This window comes from Geotrypetes seraphini, chromosome 4 (assembly GCF_902459505.1).
Source record: "Geotrypetes seraphini chromosome 4, aGeoSer1.1, whole genome shotgun sequence".
Taxonomy (NCBI): domain Eukaryota; kingdom Metazoa; phylum Chordata; class Amphibia; order Gymnophiona; family Dermophiidae; genus Geotrypetes; species Geotrypetes seraphini.
In genome coordinates this window covers 173,375,976-173,400,056 of record NC_047087.1, presented here as the reverse complement: position 1 = coordinate 173,400,056, position 24,081 = coordinate 173,375,976, and the positions used below count along the sequence as shown (strand labels likewise).

Genomic DNA, 24,081 nt, shown 5'->3' with positions numbered 1-24,081 from the left:
GGTGTGTCTATATCGTCCTCCGTCCGCTTCTTCGACTTTGGATAGCCCTCTGTTTCCGGCCGTTTCTTCATTTTGTCGCTCTTTAGTTCCTTAAGTTCCTTTGATCCCTGCAAGGCGTCTTTGGGTTTTAGTCCAGAAAATGTCCACACAGTCTCGAGCCCTCTATTGCCATTTCCTGATTCAGTATCCTTGCTTGATAGTGTGGTCCGATGTGTCGAGGTCAGATCGACTATCGGCTTTCCCCTTGTTATCAGTTTAAAGCCATGTCTATGCTGGTCTGGATGTTGCGTGCCAGCATCCTCGTCCCAGCCGCACTCAGGTGCAGTCCGTCTCTCCTGTAGAGCTTGTTTTTCCCCAGGAAGGTTGTCCAGTTCCGTACAAAGTGGAAACCCTCCTCATCGCACCATCTCCTCAGCCATCCGTTTATTGCTTGCAGCTCGATCTGTCTCCTTGCATCTGCCCTCGGTACTGGCAGGATCTCTGAAAAGGCTATCTTCCTTGTCCTCAGCTTCAGTTTCCTCCCCAGGATCATAAACTGCTCAGTCAGTGTAGTTCTGTTGAAGTTCCGTCTGCTGAAATCATTTGTTCCGACGTGGATTATCACTGCTGTCTCCTCCGTCTCAGCTCCCTCCAGGATCCTCTCGATTCTGTCAGATATGTCCTTTGTCCTCGCCCCTGGGAGACATGTCACTAGGCGGTCTGGTCTGCCTCCTGCTATGTGACTGTCCACCTCTCTCAGGATTGAGTCTCCCATCACGATTGCAGATTTCCCTTTTCTCCGCTTCCTCTTGGGTCTCAGGTCTGTATCGGTGATTTGACCCTCCAGTCCTTCCTCTTCCTGATTGGTTCCTCCGCAAGGTCCTTCTCCCCCGGCTTCTGGTGGTGGGTCCTATCCTCCATCTGATGGTTCCCTTTCGAACTGCTGGTGATCCCGTGTCTCTACCATCTTGCAGGCCTCCTCGATGAATCTCTCGAGCTCTCTGACCTGCTCATTGATGTGGCTCTCTCTGGTGGTATCGTCAGTTGCCTTGATTTCCCATGGTTCCCCTGCGGCACAGAGTCCCTCCAGCTCCTGGACTTTGATCTGCAGTCTCCCGACCTCCTTCTTTAGGCTATCCAGTTCCTGACATCGACAGCATATGTAAGCCTGCCTCCCGGAGGGGAGGTAGTCATACATGTGACACTCGATGCAGTATACTGGAAAGCTTCGCTGGGATTCTGCTGCCTCCATTTCTCTTTCTTCGTGCCTAAGTTTCTTGGTGCGCTGGGGTGTGTGCAATGACTTCTGAAAATTGCCCGTCCTATATACGAGTAACAGTACAAGCATATTCCATGCATGTTCCAAACCACATACTTTGCTACTTCCACAACTTGAAGATTTGATTTTCATAGAAAAGGTATTTAAAAAAAAAAGGCAAGTGCAAATCCTTGAAGATGCTTATTCCTGGGCAATTTTTATAGCTATTTACACAGGGTGATGCTTCTAAAATAAGAGCTTTACTGTACCTGAGTGTAGCTTATCTTGAGCTACTACTGAAAAGGCATAAACTAAATCTGGTCCCTCTCCCCTCCCCAGCCATTAAAGCCATCAACATAGAAAAAAATGAATATGCCAACCTTCTTTGATTGGTTTCAAATTTTTGAAAATAGAGACACATAGCAAATGTTTTCTTGTGTATATGTTACCAGAACATTTTAAATTTAACACATTAAAAAAATATATACCGTATTTTCACATAGATAACACGCACCCGTGTAAAACGGGTATAGCGCGCGAAAAACACAAATTTATGTACAGAAATTTTTATATACCGCGCACACCCGTATACCGTGCATGCTGCCCGACTCTCCTTTCGCCCGCCCCGACTCTGCTCTGGCCACCCCGACTTTTCTTTCGCCTGCCCCGACTCTCCTCTCCCCCTTGAAGTCCTGTCCCAACCCTGAAAGCCTGATGCCCCCCCCCGACGTCCGATTCACCCCCCCCCCGCAGGACCGCTCACACCCCCACCCCGAAGGACCGCTCGCACGCACCCGCACCCCGAAGGACCGCTCGCACGCACTCCCACCCGCACTCCCACCCTGAAGGGCCGCTCGCACCCCCACAGCCTCCCGACCCCCCCCCCCCCCATCATGTACAAGCTCCTACCGGTGTCCTGCTGCTTCCTCTTGGCGGTCCCGACTCCCCGACATGATCGGGGCAAGAGGGAGCTCAAGCCCTCTTGCCCCAGCCAACTGCGGCACCCCCGACACGATCGGGGCAAGAGGGAGCTCAAGCCCTCTTGCCCCCCGACTCCCCGACACGATCGGGGCAAGAGGGAGCTCAAGCCCTCTTTCCCCCCCGACTCCCCGACACGATCGGGGCAAGAGGGAGCCCAAGCCCTCTTGCCCCGCCGACTCCCCAACTCCCCGACAATATCGGGCCAGGAGGGAGCCAAGTCCTCCTAGCCCTGGCGACCCCCCCCCCGCTAGTTGTTCGCGCCAGGAGGGAGCCCAAACCCTCCTGGCCACGGCGACCCCCTACCCCCACCCCGCACTACATTACGGGCAGGAGGGATCCCAGGCCCTCCTGCCCTCAACGCAAATGCCCCTCCCCCCAATGACCGCCCCCCCCAAGAACCTCCGACCCTCTGACCCGCGACCCCCCTGGCCGACCCCCACGACACCCCCACCCCCTTCCCCATCCGTCCCAAAGCTCCACCTACTGGTGGGGCCTAAGGCGCCTGGGCCAATCAGAATAGGCCCGGGAGCCTTAGGTCCCTCCTGGGGGCGGGGCCTTGGGCACATGGTCGGGTTGGGCCCATGTGCCTCAGTCCCCGCCCCCAGGAGGGACCTAAGGCTCCCGGGCCTATTCTGATTGGCCCAGGCGCCTTAGGCCCCACTAATAGGCGAAGCTTTGGGACGGATGGGCCAATCCGGCCTCATTCCGTCATTGGCTGCCTGCCGAACAGGCGGGTTTGGCTCCCGTCTGTCCGGCCAACTACAGAAAGGTACGGGGAAGGGGGTGGGGGTGTCTTGGGGGTCGGCCAGGGGGGTCGCGGGTCGGCTGGGGGGGGCGGTCGGAGGTTCTTGGGGGGGCGGTCGTTGGGGGAGGGGGTTTGCGTCGAGGGCAGGAGGGCCTGGGATCCCTCCTGCCCTTAATGTAGTGCGGGGTGGGGTTAGGGGGTTGCTGTGGCCAGGAGGGTTTGGGCTCCCTCCTGGCCCGATATTGTCGGGGAGTTGGGGAGTCAGCGGGGCAAGAGGGCTTGGGCTCCCTTTTGCCCCGATCGTGTCGGGGAGTCGGGGGGGCAAGAGGGCTTGAGCTCCCTCTTGCCCCGATCGTGTCGGGTGTCGGGACCGCCAAGAGGAAGCAGCAGGACACCGGTAGGAGCTTCTACATGATGGGGGGGGATTGGGAGGCTGTGGGGGTGCGAGCGGTCCTTCAGGGTGGGGGTGCGGGTGGGAGTGCGTACGAGCGGTCCTTCGGGGTGGGGATGCGGGTGCGTGCGAGCGGTCCTTCGGGGTGGGGGTGCAAGCGGTCCTGCGGGGGGGGGGGTGAATCAGACGTCGGGGGGGAACTATGTAAAATAAATTTTGTACAACGTACTCACGCGTATAACGTGCAAGGGTATGCGCGGTATGTAAAAACCACGTATAACGCGCGTGTTATATGCGAGAAAATACGGTACTTACCCCCAAATTCTATATATGATGACTTCAGCATACTAAGTTGATTTATGCATATAACTTAATTAAATAATAGGCTAATTGGCAATTAACACCTGTTAATTGACATTAACTGGAAAAAGTTAGGCGCATAAAGTGGTATGCTCCTTGTACAAAAGCATGTAGTTAAAAGTGGGCATAGTTAGGGGCAGATTGTGGGTGTATTTTTGAGTTAGGCTTATGTTTTTGACTTATGTGCCATTGTGCACACAAATTGGGCATAAGCATTTAGGCCAAGAAAACCCCGGCATAAATAGGGTATGCCTAATGTTAGGATGCTCAGCAACACATATCAGCACTTAGGTGGCACTAAGCATGATTCTACACAATGTGCATAACTTGGTGCTGATCTTTTAGGTGACATATATAGAATATGGCCTTCTCTGTGACATATGGCATATTTCACTTTCCCCTCAAACTGTATATCACTTTGCTTGACTTCAGAGCAAAAATAACATACATGTAGTACTGCACTCAGTGAGCCTAACAAATTAGAACCCTCAGAGGGGAAAAGTCCTTAGACAGTTAGCCTAGAGACTAAAATTTTTCCTTTACTGATCAATAAAAATAACTCCTCAAAAGAGTTTCATGTAATCATTCAATCACAAAAGGAGTCACAGATATGCCCCTAATTGCAACTAAGATTGAGAAACAAAGGCTTCCATTGGACAGTCTTTTGAGGACTTGTCAGCTGTGAAGCTAAGTGGACTATATTATTTATAAAGGTTTTTCATATTATGGGCACTATTAAATTTAATGTGGAATGAAGATATTACTCTGATGCCTTAATACATTAATAGGATTGAATTCACAATACTCTTGAGGAGTAATTCTAAGGACCAGTTAAAAAAAAAAAAAAATTAATCCAATGGTTTCTTGCCCTGAGGCAGGAATATTCACTATTTTTCAAGCGAGAGGCCAAATACATTGTCAGCTTCCCCCATCCTGTCTCTAGTCCTATCCCCTTCAAACTGCCACTCCACCTCCAGTTTTTAATCTCCCTTCTATTTTGTCTAGAGACAAAGTACCATCTTTTGAACTCATATTCTGGGGCTTATTTTTAAAGCACATGGCCATCTCAAAATGAAAAAGTAAAACTAAACTAAACCTTAAGTTTCTATACCGCATCCTCTCCATAGAGATGGGGCTCAGCACGGTTTACAGGAGCTTTAATATAAGGAAGGAAAAACATAATAAAAGTTAGTGATTATAAAGAGGGTAGCGAGATTTTCATTTTTGAGAATAGCCAAGTTTTAGATGCTTTCGAAATAATTGGAAGAAGCCCAGATTCTGCAGCAGGGCAGGAAAGTTATTCCAAAGCTCAGTGATTTTGAAGAAAAGAGATTTCCCCAATTTTCCAGCATAGATAATGCCTTTTAGCGAGGGGAAAGATAGTTTAAGTTTTTGGATGCATCTGGTAGTGTCAGGTCTCGTAGAATTTCAAGATATTAGAATTAGAGGAAGAAGAATGCCATGCAAGATCTTGAATGTTAGGCAGGCACACTTAAAGTGAACCCTAGAAATTACTGGAAGCCAGTGAAGTTTTGACAGAAGCAGGGAAGCATGATCAAATTTACTTTTTGCGAAGATCAACCTCGCCACAGTATTCTGGATCTGCTGAAGTCTTTGGAGACTTTTCTTAGTTAGACTTAGATAGATGGAGTTGCAGTAGTCCAGCCTGGAAAGGATGTTTGATTGTACAGGGACAGCAAAATGTTGTTGGTGGAAGCAGGATCTCACTTTTCTCAAAATGTGGAGACTAAAGAAACATTTTTTTACCAGAGTGCTGAGATGGTCGTTAAATGAAAGTGTAGAGTCAATAATGACACCCAAAACTTTTCTTGAGAATTCAATCTGCAGTGTGGGACCCAGAAGGTAATGAAATGAGTGTGGGTAGCTGAGCCAAAGTAATTTTGTTTTGGACTCATTCAGCTTCATTTGTACAGTGAGGGCCCAGAATTGGAGTTTCATTATGCATGATGTTATATTCTCAGTGAGGCTGGTAAGATTCGAATCTATCTCAAGGACAAGGATGTTATCTGCATATGTGTATAATGTTTCAGAGGGAGATAGTTGGAAAAGTTTCAAAGTAGACATATAGATGTTGAAAAGAATAGGGGACAGAGGTGATCCCTGCATGACTCCGCATAATGGCTTCCAAGGAGAAGACATTGTGCCATTCATATTAACAGTGTATGAGTGAGAACTTAAGAATTTTGAGAACCAGTCTGACTGTGGAATCAATGCCTATCTCAGAAAGTTGGTAAATTAGATTATCATTGTGGACAACGTCAAAGGCCGCAGATAGATTGAATTGTAATAAGATAGCAAACTTATTACAAGAGTGTAGTTATTGAACCTTTGAAATTAATGAAGCCAGTAGGGATTCGGTGCTGAAGTTAGGTCTGAAGTAGAGAGATGAATGGGGATGACGGGAATCTGATGATTTTATCACCATAGAAATTCTTCATTGCTTTTTTTAATACTGTGTTATAGAACCTAATACTATCCCTCCAAGACTATCTATCTGCAGGAATTTAGATTTTTTTCCATTTATGCTCCAGTACTCAGCATTTCTGTTTCAGTTCTCTGTGGTACGGAATATACCAGGGAGTAGGAGACAGTCTTACTAGATAGAGGAGCAAGAGAGCAGTAAGTAGCCTGAGAGAGGTTTACCCAATTGTGCCAGTTGACTACTGGGGCATCGGTCTTGGGACAGAAGGAAAACTGATTAAGAAATTGGGTCCAGAACTGTTCACTCACAATTTTTTTACGGAAGGTAATGGATTTAGAGGCACAGGGTTGAACCCCAAGGCGAGACATGAAAATGAAGAGACAGAAGGTACCTAAAAAGTGGTCGGACCAAGGGACCTGTTCCCAACAAACACCTTCGGCTGAAGTTTTGTAATCAGCAAGGTCAATGAAACTGATGATTTCTAGAGTATGCCCTTTTTCATGGGTTGGAGAGGACTCAGGAGAGGAAAAGCCCAGAGAAGTGCGAAAGTTGTTGAATTCAATCGCATCCTTACTAGTGTTATTGTCTAGGTGGAGATTAAGATCACCAATAATCAGTAATCTTTGAAATTTTAGGAAAGCGCGTGTTATGGTCTTAAAAACAAGTTTAGAGGATTTATTCCAAGGGATTGATGGACGATATAGTAACAGAATACCCAATGGGTGATAGTGGAGCTCATCGTTGACTGTAGCTAGTATATAGTCTAGTGATGTGTCGCTACCCTTTTCGAGGAGCTGTACGTCAAAAAATGATTTGTAGAGAAGTGCCAGGCCTCCTCCTTTCCTGCAATTTCTGGAAGAGAAGAGGCCTTGATAACCATGGGAGCACAGTTCATTTTGTGTAAATAAATCATCTTTTGCGATCCACGATTCCATAATGCACAGGAATCCAGGATCAAAATTCCCTAGTAGATCATTTAATATTTGGAGCTTGTTGCATGCTGATCTGACATTTCAATATAGTGTTGGGACTGGAGAGAGAGTCAGAGGCAAGACTGGGCAAGTTGGCAGTAGGTACAGGCTTTAAAGAAGCATAGTTAACATCTCGAGAGTTTTTTTAAAGGGGTAATTTCTGGAGCGCACCAGCACAGGGATTCTGAGGCCAGGGCAGATCTCACTATCATAAGTGGAGTCAAGTATATTGGGGGAGAGAGGTTTTTTGCAGTGAGTAGTATTGAGAAATGAACAGAGTAAGAGAAAAAGGAACCAAGGGGGTGGTTTCATGATGAAAATTAGCAGAAACCACAGGGACTATTCTGAAGCTGCTAGATAATAGAAATAGTAAGAGAAAGGTAAATAGACCGATAAAAAGTAGGGTAGGGGTTCTGGCTAAGGAGCCGATTAGGGGGCGGCCTGGTCTGCTGAGCCCTTAGGAAGGCTAGAAGGTGAGCCGGGAGAAGAGGAGGGGAAGCCTTGACCGCTGAACCCTTAAGAGAGCTGGAAGGCAAGCCAGGTGAAGAAACGGTGTGGCGGCGGCAATGAAAGCGAATAGATTGTTAGGCATGATAAAGAAGGGAATCACTAGTAGAGCGGAAAAAGTTATAATGCCACTATATAGAGCAATGGTCAGACCACACTTGGAATACTGTGTCCAACATTGGTCTCCCAACCTAAGGAAGGATATAAAACTGCTGGAGAGGGTGCAGAGACGAGCAACGAAGCTAGTAAAAGGTATGGAGAACTTGGAATACGAGGAACGACTTAAGAGACTGGGATTGTTCTCCCTTGAGAAGATGAGACTGTGAAGGGATATGATCTAAACCTTCAAAATAATAAAAGAATCGACAAAATAGAGCAGGAAAAAAAATTATTTACAATGTCCAATGTGACATGGACAAGATGACATGGACTGAAGCTAAGGGGGGACAAGTCCAGGACAAATATCAGGAAGTTCTGCTTCACGCAGCGAGTAGTGGACACCTGGAATGCCCTCCCAGAGGAGGTTATTGTGGAATCCACCGTTCTAGGATTTAAAAGCAAACTAGATGCACATCTCCTTACGAGAGGCATAGAGGGATATGGGTGACTTAATTTACCTGGCAGGGCCTCCGCGTGTGTGGATCGCCGGATTTGATGGACCATAAGTCTGATCTGGTGATGGCAGTTCTTATGTTCTTATGTACATGTCAGTTGTATAATGGAACAGCTAACAGACAGACAGAGTTTTCAATATACAAACCAGGAAAATCTATGTTGACTATTTAAATGTGATCTTGTTTGCTGCTGAAAAAAATGTAAAAACAGATGCGTCTTGAGGGCTTTCTTGAATTTGGAGAGAGTAAGGGTGTTTATGTTTATTAGAAGGTCATTTCCAGAGTTTGGAGCCTATGTAACGAAACACAGTAAGGTGAGAGAAGGAAAGTTGAATCTCAGAGAGTGGCAGTAGAATAAGTAGGTTGTTCTTAGTGAAGCAAAGACATTAAGGGACATACGGGTTGATCAGTTTACTGAGGTATAGTGCTGCGGATGGAGAGTGAGAGTTGTAAACCAACGTCAAGATCTTAAATACAATACATGTAGACAATGGGAGCCAGTGCTCTGATTTAAGCAACCAGGTCACTCGGTCTGGCATTGATCTCTCCTTTCCCTTCCCCTCCCTGGTCTTCCTTCTTCCTCCCCCCCTCCTAATTGGACAGCTTTCTTCCTTACCCCTCCCTTCCCACCACCAATCGGGTGCAACATTTCTCTATCCCTCCTCCAACGGATGGATACCTCTCTCTATGTATATATATATCGGCAGCGGCAACCTTCAGAACTCATTTCTCCTGCTGGCATCAGTCCTTACTCTCTGCTAGTCCTGTCTACTGTCTATTTCCACAAAGGAAGGACCCAGTAGAGGGGAAGGCCCAATACTGGCAGGTGTAGCGAGTGGTGAAGACTGCTGTTATTGCAAGGGTTAGAGGTTCCCAGACCACGACGCCAGCGCTGGGAGCACCCTACTGTGGTCTGCACCTGAGGTAGACCATTCCCCTGCCCCATCCCATCCCCCCTCCCCACTTGATTCGCCACTGCAAAGGACCAGCATAGCTGACAGCACACCAAAGTTTTATTCAAAATGGCTGCCAAGACTTCATGCAGCAGCTGAATCTCACGAGGCTGCCCCATGAAGTCTTGGCAGCCATTCTGAATAAAATATTAGCAGCGGGTGGCTACAGCAGCAGCAAGGGGCAAGAAAGAGTGGGGTTCTTTCCTGTCCCTGAAGACCCCACTAGATCACAAGACCATAAGGTAGGTCTCCAGAGGACCAATGGAGGCTTGGGAGCAGCCGGCACAATTTCCCCATCACCACAGGGATACCGATGTATCGGTTCCCATTCCCACAGTGATGCAGCTATTGCAGTATTCCTGGCCTTTTTCCTGGTTCCCTTACTGTTACCGTGTCACTCTCTAGTCTCTAAGCCACTCAGTTCATCTGTTCAGCAGGATAGTAAAATTTTAAATAAACTCTAAATGATCTCTTTTTTTGTCCTTTCTCTCTGAACTTCTTTTCCAAATTCTTTTTTTCAAGTTTTTTTTTTATCATTTTCACTTTCTTCAGCCACTTTCTACCTTTATTACCAACTCTTTACTTTATCTATATCTCTCATCCCTTAATCTCCCTACCTTGTTGCCCTTTCCCATACTCACAGATCAAGCGCTTCATCCTCAGTTGCTCTTACAAATAAATGCTAGCCAAGGTCAGTATATGATGTAGTATTTTATGAATGAATTTTTCATAAAGTTATGTGTCTGAGAACTGATAGTGAGAGGAGGCTTCTGTACCAGCACCAAATACAGTCGCTATGTAGAGACATCCTCATATGCTTTTTCTGTTGTGGGCCCAGAGACAAAGTGACTGAAGAAAGACTGGGAAAGGGAATTGAATCTCCCTAAAAGTTTGTCTACAGTTTCATTTTTTGACACAAATACACTGATAAAGATCTACTTTTATTACTCTCCAGGGACACGTTGCCTGAATAATAAATGCTTAAAAATGAAATGTATAAACATTTAGGATTAGAAGACCTAAGTATTGTAGAAAATCAAGGGGTCCTTTTACTAAGGTGCACTAACGCGTTCATAGACTATAATGGGCACATTAGCATTTAGCACACCTTAGTAAAAGGACCACCAAATGAGTAGAAGAAAGTAAAAAAGTATAGATTACTTGACAAAATATATATAGTTTGTGCTGAACAGAGCATTCTTATTGGTCAGGTGGATAGTCTGTCCCATTTCTTGATTTCTTTTGTTTCTGGAAAAAATAGTAGGCAAGTTATTGGGTTTATGATTGATTAATTCACTTTCATGGGTGATTAATAATAACAAATGAACCATTGTTACTCTTTGCACTTATTCCATGTTATTTCTTTGTGTTGTTACACAGGCAGCTCTGTCTCCTTCTGAATGCAGAAAATATCTTCCACTCGATGGCAGACATCTTACTCCGAGAAGAGGATCTTAAGTTTGCGTCTACCATGGTTCAGACTCTGAACACCATCCTGCTAACTTCTTCAGAGCTCTTCCAGTTGAGAAACCAGCTGAAGGATCTCAAGTCACCAGTATGTGTGTATTTACATTAACCTGAAATATAGGTGTCTCTAACTTTTTATTCTCTATCAGTAATGCATATCTTTTTCATTATCTGGGTTGATATTCAGTGGCACTTAACTTGTAGGAGCTGCTTTCACCCAGATAAGTGCCACTCATTAGAGCCAGTGCTACTCACGTGTTCATTGCGGGTATCCAGTTATGGCATAGTGCTGAATATTTATTTATTTATTCATTCAATTTTCTATACCGTTCTCCCAGGGGAGCGCAGAATGGTTTGCATGCATTTATTCAGGTATTCAAGAAGTTTTCCCTCTCTGTCCCGACGGGCTCACAATCTGTCTAACGTACCAGGGTCACAAGGAGCAGCATGGGTTTGAACCCACAACCTCAGGGTGCTGAGGCTATAGCTTTAACCACTGCGCCACACTCTCCCCTATATCTGTATATAAAAACCTGCAGTAGCCAGCTTTTAATGAAAAACCTGCTGGCATAGGCTACCCCATTCATAATTTCGGTACCCCATTCATAATTTCAGAAGCCAATTGCAGAAAATCATAGTGGAAAAGAAACTATGTCTTTCAGCACTGTATATAAATAGTGTAGATGGACAAGAAGAAAGGAGAAGTAGTATATATTGCACATTGTGAGCATATCTTCTATTTCCGTACGGATTAATTGAGATTCCTCCACTTGTTGTGTCATATTTTTAAAAGCCCGCATCTCCGTGATTAAAAGATCCAGCTGGGAATCGATAGTTTTCGGCGGTTGTTTTTCAGGGGACGGCACCTCGTGCTTAGGCCGCTTTCCACTCAGCAGTGCGGAGGTAGATGGGTCTCCCTTGCTATTCTTAGAAAGAGACATATTTAGATGGTAAGATACCTCAGAGTTTATGCAAGCTGACTTTTATCGCTGTGTGAAGGCGTTATAGATTCAGTCTGCCATCTCAGAGATCACAGTCAGTACGTCTGGTCACCATGATCATCAAGCCACGCCCCTGTGAGCATATCTTCTGAATGGTATCCTAATATCATAAGTATTGAGTCTTAAGCTGACCTCTATAGGAGTTTGTAAAATATCTTATACCCCATTATATATGTAAATGAATTCTGAATACCCTGGAGACTTGTGCAGATGGACTATAAAATCTTTTAAGTATGTCGTGCTACAGGGCAAAGTGACCTTTCTAGCCAGTCTGAACTGAGAATCACGGTAAGTTAATCCTATGATACGCTAACGGATATGGTATTCCTCAGATTTTGATTGGCACAAATTCAGCACTCACTTCACTAATTTGTTTATAAAGTGCAGTGCATAGACCAAACTAAATGTTATAAAATGTGTAAACATATGAATGCATTCTAAAATAATGACAAATTGTAAGGTCCGTTTATATTTAATGTTATTGCCCTTCATCACTGTCTATATTCACCAGTGACAGTCTCATGTTTTCACATTCTATAGCAGTGGTCTCAAACCATTTGCAGGGCCACATTTTGGATTTGTAGGTACTTGGAGGGCCTCCGAAAAAAATAAATTAATATCTTATTAAAGAAATGACAATTTTTCATGAGGTAAAACCTTTTCTAGTTTATAAAGCTTTCCTTTTGGCTAAGGTTTAATAATAATATTATAATTTATAGCTAAAGAGATATATGATCCATAAACTGTTTTATTTTACTTTTGTGATTATGATAAACATACTGAGGGCCTCAAAATAGTACCTGGTGGGCTCCGGGCTGCGAGTTTGAGACCACTGCTCTATAGCATTGCTAAATAAAGAATAGCTAAAAATATCTGAGATTTTTTAGCACTATACACCATGGATCAGATTCTGTAAACGGCACCTAAATCGGCAGCCGCCTACAAAAATGGCACTGGCCGCATGTCAATCACACCTGGGTGCTGTTTAAAGAATTGCAGCTAATGATGCCTACCACAAAACTTAAGTGTCTGCAATGTAGGCCAGGATTTTACTGGTCTACATTGCAGACACCTAATGTCTCCTGAAAATCGCATCTAACAGTACCTAAGGTCATCTCCGCACCTAACCATGTCTACTATGACCTTAGGTGCCTCCTTAGATGCCTTCATAGGCATCTACCAGCGCCTCCTTTTTTAATGAGTTTTTAATTGTTTTTTAATGGAACGGTCAGTTACTGTACCAATTAAAAACAATTAAAACATCCCCCCTTTTTACAAAAGCACAGTAGAGGTTTTTAGCGCCAGCCAGCGCGCTGAATGCTCTGCACTGCTCCAAAGGACATAGAGTTCCTATGAGCATCAGAGCAGCACAGAGCGATCAACGCGCCAGCTGACATGAAAAACCTCTTCCATGCTTTTGTAAAAGGGGGGTACGTTAGGTGGCAGTACGGTGCCTATTTCTGCCTAACTTAACGGCACCATTTTTAGAATCAGGCCTCAAGTGATATATTACTAAAATTCGGACATCATCACTGCTATATTATTATTATTTTATTATGTCTTCTTGAGCCAGTCTTATTTCATTTACTGCTTCTGACCAACTGATGTGGTGTCAAACAGTTGAAAAGGACATCTCCCCCTAGCCTTCCTGCACCTCTTTTCTCTTCTGCTTCACAGTTCATGGTTTACCTTGATATAACACTTGACATATAGGATCCTTCTTAAGCTGTGCAAATTAAACACCGTCTGATCTCCCTTAAAGGGTTTTCATTAATGGCCATGATTCTGCACTGGGGAACAGAGGGGATGTAACAGTACTATTATAGGCATACATCTTTGTTCGAGTTATTAGCTTTATTATCCCAGATGTTAGCCAGTCTGTTCACGACTGATGCCGCTTTTCCATTTCTAATCTTCATTTATTTTTCATCTATTATCAGATTTCCTAAGCAGGTGAATGCTGGTGCTTTTTCTAGTTCAGCTTCTTTTAATTTGATTGCTGTTTTTTCTGCCGTTTTAGTCATAAACTATGGGTAAACTATATTTATCAAAAAGACAATCTGTTCACCAATGTGTTCATTATGCTATCTTGGTCTGCCTTGCCTGATGAGAACTCGTCAACAAGGCCACATCTGCAAAATCTAAGTCTAACTGCATTTTCTCAAGCTGTTTGATTCCTAATACACTCCATATTAACCAGTCCATGGCTAAGCTGAATAACAATGATGACAATATACAACCTTGCTTGACTCTGTTTACTGTCTTAAACCAATTCATGTGACCATCTTCTACTCTGACACAGCATTCACTGTTCTCATACAGGTTTTTGATAACTCTGAAAACTATATAGTGTCAGATTAAAAATCTTTTTTTGCAACAAGAATTTGGGGTCCTGTTATCAGAGTAGAAGTACGGGGACAATCTGATGAAAATATGGGTGCTAAGTTACTGGTAGGTTCTTAGTGAATGATAAAGGTCTTTCCTAGGAGAGGGCTGAGTACATTGCACAGAATATATGACAAAAAACACCAAGGATCATCCAGATTAGGGATCATCAAGTGACTTTTATTGTTGGACCTGACTTGGGCTGTGTTTTGGGAAAAAATACCTGCCTCAAGGGTCAAAAAAGTGGAGAGACAAATATTAAAAGTAAGCAGTTGCTTAAACACCAGCAGTTCCAAAAAGTACACTATATAGTTTTTAGAGTTATCAAAAACCTGTATGAGAACAGTGAATGCTGTGTCAGAGTAGAAAATGGTCACATGAATTGATTTAAGACAGTATGTGGAGTCAAGCAAGGTTGTAAATTGATCACACTATAAAAATTTTAGGAGTCACTTTGGTTAAGAAATCACTAATAATAAAACCCTAAGCACACATGCGCACTCTTACCTGCATGATCCGTAGGTCCATGGCAGGTAGGAGTACGCATTCGCGCTTAGGGCTCTATTAGCTTGGGAGGAAATGCCTGGGACCTCCGGAGCGCAGAGGGTAACAGGAAGGGAGGCCTACTGCTGGACATGGGGAGCAGGGAAGAGGTGCTGCTAGACAGGGGGGGAGGTAAAAGGAAGGGAGAAGGCCTACTGCTAGACAGGGGGAGCAGGGAAGGGGTGCTGCTGGACACGGGGGAGGTAAAAGGAAGGGAGAAGGGCTACTGCCGGATAGGGGAGCAGGCAAAGGGTGGTGGTGGACAGCCGAAGAAAGAGAGAAAAAAAAAAGAAAGACAGACAGAAAGCGGCCACATCTATTCTAGCACCCGTTAATGTAATGGGCTTAAAGACTAGTGTTATTATATTCTCTGGAAATTGCGCTCTCTAAGGTCATACTTTGACTTTTCAGCGTTCAGGTTATTAGATCAATCTCTTGTATTAAATACTTTGGATTATTGTAACGTTATTTACTTGGGATCTTATAAAAATAAAAAAAAATCATCAAGAGATTAAGAATTATTCAAAACACAGCAATATGATTAGCATAGTAACATAGTAGATGAAAGTTGATAAAGACCTGAATGGTCCATCCAGTCTATCCAACCTGATTCAATTTAAAAATTTTTTAAATTTTTTCTTCTTAGCTATTTCTGGGCAAGAATCCAAAGCTCTACCTGGTACTGTGCTTGGGTTCCAACTGCCAAAATCTCCATTAAAACCTACTCCAGCCCATCTACACCCTCCCAGCCATTGAAGCCCTCCCCAGCCCATCCTCCACCAAACAGCCATATACAGACACAGACCATGCAAGTCTGCCCAGAACTGGCCTTAGTTCAATTTTTAATATTATTTTCTGATTCTAGATCCTCTGTGTTCATCTCACGCTTCTTTAAACTCAGTCACAGTTTTACTCCCCACCACCTCTCTCAGGAGCGCATTCCAGGCATCCACCACCCTCTCCGTAAAGTAGAATTTCCTAACATTGCCTTTGAATCTACCCCTCAACCTCAAATTATGTCCTCTGGTATTACCATTTTCCTTTCTCTGGAAAAGATTTTGTTCTACGTTAATACCCTTCAAGTATTTGAACATCTGAATCATATCTCCCCTGTCTCTCCTTTCCTCTAGGGTACACATATTCAGGGCTTCCAGTCTCTCCTCATACGTCTTCTGGCGCAAGCCTCCTATCATTTTCATCACCCTCCTCTGGACCGCTTCAAGTCTTCTTACGTCCTTCGCCAGATACGGTCTCCAAAACTGAACACAGTACTCCAAGTAGAGCCTTACCAATGACCTGTACAGGGGCATCAACACCTTCATCCTTCTACTGGCTACGCCTCTCTTTTTACAGCCCAGCATCTTTCGGGCAGCAGCCACTGCCTTGTCACACTGTTTTTTCACCTTTAGATCTCCGGACACTATCACCCCAAGGTCCCTCTCCCCATCTGTGCATATCAGCTTCTCACCTCCCAGCATATACGGTTCCTTCTGATTATTAATCCCCAAATGCATTACTCTGCATTTCTTTGCATTGAATTTTAGTTGCCAAGCATTAGACCATTCCTCTAACTTTTCAGATCCCTTTTCATATTTTCCACTCCCTCTACTCTGTATTAATTTTAGGTTTGAAAAAATTACACTAGTTACCAGTCGAAGCCATAATTATATTTAAATTTGCATGTCTATGTTATAAGACATTATTAGGTTCTGTACCTATTTACCTTTTCAAAACATTTTGTATTTTATACTAATTTATGACATACACGTGGAGCTTCTTTGTTCTCATTTCCTACATTGAAAGGATGTGTTTATAAAAGATTCTTGGTTAAAATTTTATCTAATCAGGCTAAAATCTGGGGTAAAGCCATAAGTGAATTGTTGCTAAACTCTTCTACATATCGTACATTTAGAAGATCTCTGAAAACTTACTTATATAATAAATTTATTTAAATTATCTTAGTGATATATTTCAGGCATATGTTCATGTATGTTTCTTCACTGTGTTTGACAGCTTCTCTTGATGTAAACCACTTTGAACTGCAAGGTGCTGCAGGATTTAAATAAACGTATTATTATTATCATTGTTATTCAGCTTAGCCATGGACTATTTAATGTATTTAATGTGGAGTATATTAGGAGTCAAAAATACAAGAATCAAATAGCTTGAGAAAATGCTGTTAGAGGACTTAGATTTTGCAGAAGATGTGGCCTTGTTGAGTTCTTTTCAGGCAAGGCAGACCAAGATAGCATAATATACACATTGGTGTCTTTTTGCTAGATATAGTTTTCCCATAGTTTGACTACAACAGCAGACAAAACAGCAATCAAATTAAAAGCTGAAAAATCACCAGAATTCACCTGTTTAGGAAATCTGATAAACCAGTTAAATCTGGGGGACGAGAACTGACAGTCAGCCATTCAGAGTGCAGCACGGAACCACGCAGCCACGCAAAAAACGTGTGGCTGCCTCGTGCACCACTGTGCCGCTGCTGGAAGAGAGCAGGAAAACCGAGGTAGGAGCACGGAAAGAATGCTGGACCGCTGGGATGGGAAAAAAAGGTACAGGGTTGTTAGGGGGGGGTTATATTCGCTCCTTAAGATACACCCTTATTTCCAACTCCTTTTTGGGGGGTGGAAAAAGTGCATCTTATGGAGCGAAAAATACGATAGGTTATTTTTCCTGATGACAGTAGGGCTGGAGAAGAAGGGCAAAATCCCATGTATTTCCCACCCTTGACCCAGCCTAACTAGCAATAATAATAATAATAATAATAATTTTATTTTTTATATACTGCCAAAGCCATAGTAGTTCGAGGCAGTTTACAACAAGAAGAGCTGGACAGTTCGTGAAAAAAAATAACAATGAAGAATTTGGTTACATAAAGTCACAATGTAGGGAAATCAAGAATATGTGATAGGAGTACAGTGGAAGGTTTAAGAGTTCTTGGTTACAAATCGGTTGAACAGGTTGGTTTTAACTAGTTTTCTGAAGTTAAGGTAGGATGAGGAGTGTTTGATGATGTTGCCTAGCCAGCTGTTTTGTTGACTTGCTTGGAAGGCTAGCGTTCTGTTAAGGAATCTTTTGAATTGGCAGGTTTTTATTGAAGGGTGGCTGAACATATGTATTCTACGTGTAGGCCTGGTGGAACAATCCAATTAAAAATGAGAGACCAGGTATAGGGGAGCCATGCCAAGAATAGATTTGAAACAAAGGCAGGCAAATTTGAACAGCACTCTTGCTTCTAGTGGCAGCCAATGGAGTTTTTGGTAGTAGGGGGTTATGTGGTCCCATTTTTTTATGCCGAAAATCAGTTGCACTGCAGAATTTTGTATGATTCGGAATCTTTGAATGGTTTTCTTGAGGGACCCCAGATAGATGATATTACAGTAGTCGAGCAAGCTCAAGATGGAGGATTGTACCAGTAGGTGAGAGGATGCTGCGTCAAAATACTTTCTGATGGTTCTAAGTTTCCATAGTGTCGAGAAGCCTTTTTTGATCAGCAACTCTGAGTGAATATCTAGAGTGAGGTAACGGTCTAGTGTCACACCCAGGATTTTTATGGAATCGACGATAGGAAAGGTCTGTCCGTTCAGGGAAATTGAAGTGTCTTTGATTTTGTCATTCAGGCTCGCCAGGAAGAATTTGGTTTTTTCAGAGTTGAGTTTCAGTTTGAACTCGGTCATCCATGATTCAATATGCTTCAATGTTGATGCTAGTTGGTTCTTCGTTTCGGGAGTCAGGTTTGTTAGAGGATCGACTATGGTGATGTCATCAGCATAGATGTAAAATTTGATTTTTAATTTTTGTAGTAGGGTCGCCAATGAGGCAAGATAAGTGTTGAACTGGGTGGGGGATAGGGGGGAGCCCTTTGGGACTCCGCATGGGTTTACCCAGCAAATCGATTGTTATCGATATGGATTTGGTATGATCGTTTAGCCAGGAAACCTTGGAACCATTTCAATACATTGCCGGTGAGTCCAATTGACACCAAGCAGTCAGTTAGGATGGCATGATCGACTAAATCGAAGGCACTACTCAAGTCTAGCTGAAGGATTAGTGCACTAGAGCCTTGGCTGAATAGATTCAGGAGGGAATCCAGCAATGAAGCAATAACTGTTTCCGTGCTGAACCCGGAGCGAAAACCTGATTGGTTGTCATGAAGTATTTTGAATTTGTCCAGGTACGATACTAAATCCTGGTTTACCAGGCCTTCCATCACAGAAATCTTCACTAAACTTTAACAATATTTAAACCTTTATGTCTATAGTTTTCTATCCTCTGTCCCTGCTTGTTCTTGGTTTTCTCTTATGTTGCCTTCACATTCCTTCTCATTTATTTTCAGTCTTCAAAATGACAGGATGAACCCAAAGGATCCTTACTTTGAAAAAGTAAAGAGATATTGGAAGTACATGCTAGTGACACCACAGGCCATAAGAGCCAATGCTAAGGGTTTTGGTGCCCTCCTTCAATCTATAAATCGGTGCCATTCTCTCTCTCCCACTGCAACCTCTCCCGTTTCTCTTGTCTTCCCTTTCCTCCTTCTTTCCTCCCAATCACCCATCTATTATTATCCATTCCCTTTTTCCTCCCCATGTCCCAACATTTCCTCTGTTCTCTTCACTTTCTTCAACCCACCTGTTCAATATTTACCCTCAAATTGCCTTACTTACTATCCTTCTGCTGTTGCCAGTGCTATATTCCCAGGCTAGTCGGCTTGCAGCAGTAACCAAAGCACCAATATTTGCAGATGAGCCTTCCAGCCCAAGTGTGCAGAACTCACAAAGACCCTTATGGCCCTGCCCTTTTTGAGAAGTACTTCTGTTGTCATGGGATGGGATCAGCAGAGCCTTCGCAAGTTGCAAGCATATGCATCTCCAGTTTTATTTCACAAATTCCATATTCCCCCAAAATTGAACGCTCTCTCTCTTAAAATTCACCAAATGAAAATATTCAACATGATTATCACCCCAGGACAGCACATGCTCCTTATAGTGCCAGACACTTTGTTTAAAGCAGACAGGTTTATGTTTGTGTAGTGACTTTACAGCAGTGGTCTCAAAAACGCGGGCCGCATGCAGCCCCCACAGGGACTATTTTGCAGCCCGCGATCTGTCCTCTCCACTTAACAAGTTTTTCAATTGTGGAGAGGACAATCGTGTACAGACCGCGACTGCAGCTCGCCTAAAGCAGGGGTCCCCAATCTGCTTCCCTTCCCGTTTCACTGCCCTTCCCCAAGCCACTGCAATCGGGGAACAGGCCAGCGCCGAGGTCTTAGCTCTCCCTGCTTATCTTCCCCAGCTCAGAGCCGACCAATTCTTGCCACCCGACATCAATTCTAATGGGGAGGAAGTTCTGAGCTGGCCTGGAACTTCCTCTCTGACGTTAGAATTGACTCGGGTGGCGAGAATTGGTCGGCTCCGATCTGGGGAAGATAAGCAGGGAGAGCTAAGACCTCGGTGCTGGCCTGTTCCCCGATTGCGGCAGTGGCGGCCTGTTCCCCAATGGTGGTGGCTTGGGGGAGGGCAGGGAGAAATAAAGAAAGAAAGGGGGGGGACAGGGAGACAGAAAGAAAGAAGGGAGATGGGACACAGACAGAAAGGGGCATGGAGAGAGAAAGACAGAAAGAAAGAAGGGGGCAGGGTGAAAGAAATAAAAAGTTGGGGGATGGAAGGAGACAGATGCTAGACCAGGGGAAAGGAAGGAAGGGGAAGGAGGGAGGGAGAGAAAGGAAAGAAAAAGATGTCAGACCATGGAAATGGGGACGGAAGAAGAGAGAGGTAGAAGGGAAGGTAAGACATGGAAACATAGATTTTGAAAAGAAAGCAGAAAAATTGAATATTAAGTTAATGCCAAAGATGGATGCAAGGCAGAAAGTGAAGACGGAGAGAAAAACAGTCAAAGGACAAGAAGGCCCTGGAAACATAGTTAAATGCACAGAAAAATAAATTCACCAGCCAACAAAGGTAGAGAAAATGATTTTATTTTCAATATAGTAATTGAAATGTCTCAGTTTTGAGAAAGGAAAGATATTAAACTTTAAATGTGAGGGTTGCAGAAAAAATAGTGTACTTGGAGGGCCGCAGAAAAAATTTTTAATGACAATTTTGCATAAGGTAAAACTCTTTATAGTTTATAAATCTTTCCTTTAACTGTTAAAGGAAAGATTTATGAACTATAAAAAGAGTTTTACCTCACGCAAAGTTGTCATTTCTTTAATAAGACATTAACTATTTTTTCTGCGGCCCTCCAGGTACCTACAAATCCAAAATGTGACCCCACTAAGGGTTTGAGTTTGAGACCACTCCTTTACAGGATGTGGGAACCACTGGTCTTCAGCATTTTAATTTTTGCTGCCAAAGACCTTCTTTCAAGCAGGATAAGACACTTTGTAAAATAAAAAGATGATCAGAACCTATATAGAAAACTTACCAAACTATCGGCCTCTTTAACAAAGCTGCACTAGCAGCTACCACGTGGCAACAGCCCCGAAGCCCTTTAAATCTCTATGGGCTTCGGGGCCGTATGTCAGCCCTAACCCACCTATGAAAAGATAAAAGTACCAAGTTATATTGTTAACAGATTCCTACACAGACCCTACATGTTAGCAGAATCCTTTACCTCAGTCACATGGACAGAACCTCATCTGATATAAAATAGGGAATCACAAAAAACATATAGACAAAATCTGAAATAGTCGTAACCCCTCCCCCCCCCCAAGAAAGCTAGATTCTATAAGCAGTGCAATACAGGTAAAACAGAAACAGAAATTCATTTTCTACTTTACTCTGCAAAATACAAACATAGAAAAGGAAGCAGGTGACGTCTAAGTATATACTTATATGTTTCAGAACAAGAAATAGTCTCAGGCAAGATGTCCTTCCAAAGGAATTGGGAAACATAGAGCTGCAATAGATTAAAAAAAAAATAATGTAGACATATGGCGAGGCATTTTTGATAAGACATCTAAATTCAAAAACATCTAGCTTATAGCTATAATCGAACCAGAAAAATGTCTAAATTTTTGGTTTGATTATGGTTTTGAGCTAGATCTTTTCATGCTTAACACGTCTATCTGCAAGTACCAGTAATGCGTCTATCTGCAGGTACCAGGGTAAAACAGAGAAAAACAGGCCATAGGACATCCGTCTAGTAGCATTCCTAGTAAACTGGCCACGCAGACACCCTAGCAATGCAGAGGGACAGCCTGGTCAGTGCTGTGGACTTCATATAAAGGGACCCAGGTACAAATCCCACCTAAAACCCTTCATATTGTACGGTGAGCCCTCCAGGAACAGAGAGAACCTACTGTACCTAAAAGTCCACCACTACAATAGTCCTCAGGCTTGAAGGTCACTTATATATTTAGGTCCAGGAGGTATTTCACTGTTCCAGAAGGGCTTATATATTTGTACTGAAATAAGAATTAAAATGGAAATTGAACCTGGGCCCCTCTTCACTGCACTGACCACTAGGCTTAATCCATCCACTTCTTTGCTGCTATCCTAGGAATGACCATAATAGCTGGAGCTGTCATAGGTGCTGATTTGTACGGTCACTGTTACATCTTTGGGGAGTGGGAGGGGTTAGTGAGCATTAAGGGATGGTCATGCTCAGAATGGGACGATTCATCACGGCCGTTTCATTATAGCTGCGATGAAACCGGCACAATGAATTATCCCATTACGGGGAGGCTAGGCTTCACGTTACACAGACAGAGATGCCCCAGTCCCCTCCCCAGTACCTGCAGCAAGCATTTGAAAGCTCCAGCCAGGCCTCCTTGCCAGTCACCACCATCCGCTTGTATCTGAGATGAGCAGGTGAAGGATGTGATGCAGAAGCTTCAACAGCAGCCTCTCCCCCCAGGGCCTGAGCTCCCTGCCAGCCACTTCAGCCTGTTTCCCAGCCTCACCCCATGGCCTGCTGCTCCAATTTGCTTGGAGGTCTAATTCTGGGGGAACTATGGAGGGACATCACAAACGCTGAATCAGATTTATTGCAGTCAGTTCATCGCGCTGAAACAGCCATGATGAACTGACTGCAATGAAATGGCCACGAAGAATCATCCTAGACCCATCATGCCTTAATCCCTCCAGTGGTCAGCTGGTCAGGGTACCTTTTTCTTACTTAGTTGAAACAGTTCTAGATAAAAACATACTTTTTTTGTCCTTGATCTTTTTTTTTTTGTTCTATTATCACTGAACAACATCTAGATTTTAAGTCCACCCAAGTCCAACCCACTCTCCTTTGCAATTTACACAAACTGAGGAGTAAAATGTCATAATTCTGATTTTCAAAAATCACAACTTAGATGTTTTTAACTCCTGTATCTAACAGTACTTAAATGAAGAATATAAATAAAACAATAATATGTTGATAAATTAAACAAGCATGATTGCATCAGTACCTGTGGGTTGAGATATGTGTATTTTAAAAACAGACTGGCCAATAATCAGTGCTATTTTATCAGCCAGAAATGGCACTGACCAGTTAAATAGTGCTTAACCAACTAAATGCAAATATTCAGTAGGGCATAACAGGTTATCTCCATTCAATATTCACGGTTAGCAGCTAAAATTGCAATAACTGACAATTATCAGTGCTGACCAGCAAAGTTTTGCAGCTAAAATAGGCCACGCAAATAGCAGTCCTATCTTTGGCCACTATAAACTTAACCAGCCAGTGCTGAATATCAATTAAGCTGGTTAAGCTTAACCAGCCAAAAGTAAACCCAATATTCATTGAACTTCCACAGTCAGCCCCAACCACAGGAGTTAGCTAGCCTGCCTTCCACAGTCTGAATATTGGTCTGAGAGACTTAAAACACCATTGTTTTTATGTGGTTTTTCTTCTGTTTTGGAGTTCTTCTTCATATGAGGATTGGCTTACAATATACAAACAGTTTCCACAGTTCAAACCAATATTTATTTTAAAATGTCTCTAATAATTACCTAGGCTATTATTAGAAATAGTGAGTTTTCTGAAGTCTAGGGTGGGTAATTAATGGAGGCAAAATTTCTCTTCTCCACCCTGCTTCCCTACAGTAACCAACATTGCTCTCCTCTTCTCTCCTCCACGTACCTCTCCTCGTGGTTATGGCACTTGGAGGGTACATGGCCTTGAGTATCTGTTCATGCAGTCCCCAGTTATATCTAACTCCAGCTCTAGCAAGATATATATTTCAAATCTGATATATTCTAATCACAAAATAGAAAATAAAATTATTTTTTTCTACCTTTTATTGTCTCGTCATTTTATTCTTCAAATCATGTTGGTCTCAGGTGCTGGTCTCTGTTTTCTTTTGTCTTCTCTTAACTCACTTACCAGGATCTCTTGATCATGTGACATTTCTTCTTTCTCCATGCTCACCATCCATCTTCTGTCTCTGTGTATGTAATGTTCCCCATGTTCAGCATCTCTAATCTATGTCTCCTATATGTCCCTTTCTAGTATTTCCCCTGTGCCCATCTCTCTGCCTTCATC

At 43.4% G+C, this 24,081-nt stretch overlaps 1 protein-coding gene across 5 annotated transcripts in view; it reads left to right on the top strand.

Moving 5' to 3' along the window:
* The window catches only part of VAC14 (VAC14 component of PIKFYVE complex), a 419,381-nt gene that overhangs the window by 325,798 nt on the left and 69,502 nt on the right, over window positions 1-24,081 (top strand). For all 5 annotated transcript variants that reach the window (XM_033943353.1, XM_033943355.1, XM_033943354.1 and 2 more), the window contains one exon: window positions 10,583-10,757. In XM_033943353.1, the coding sequence (XP_033799244.1) occupies window positions 10,583-10,757 (175 nt within the window). The remainder of the gene's footprint in view (window positions 1-10,582; window positions 10,758-24,081) is intronic.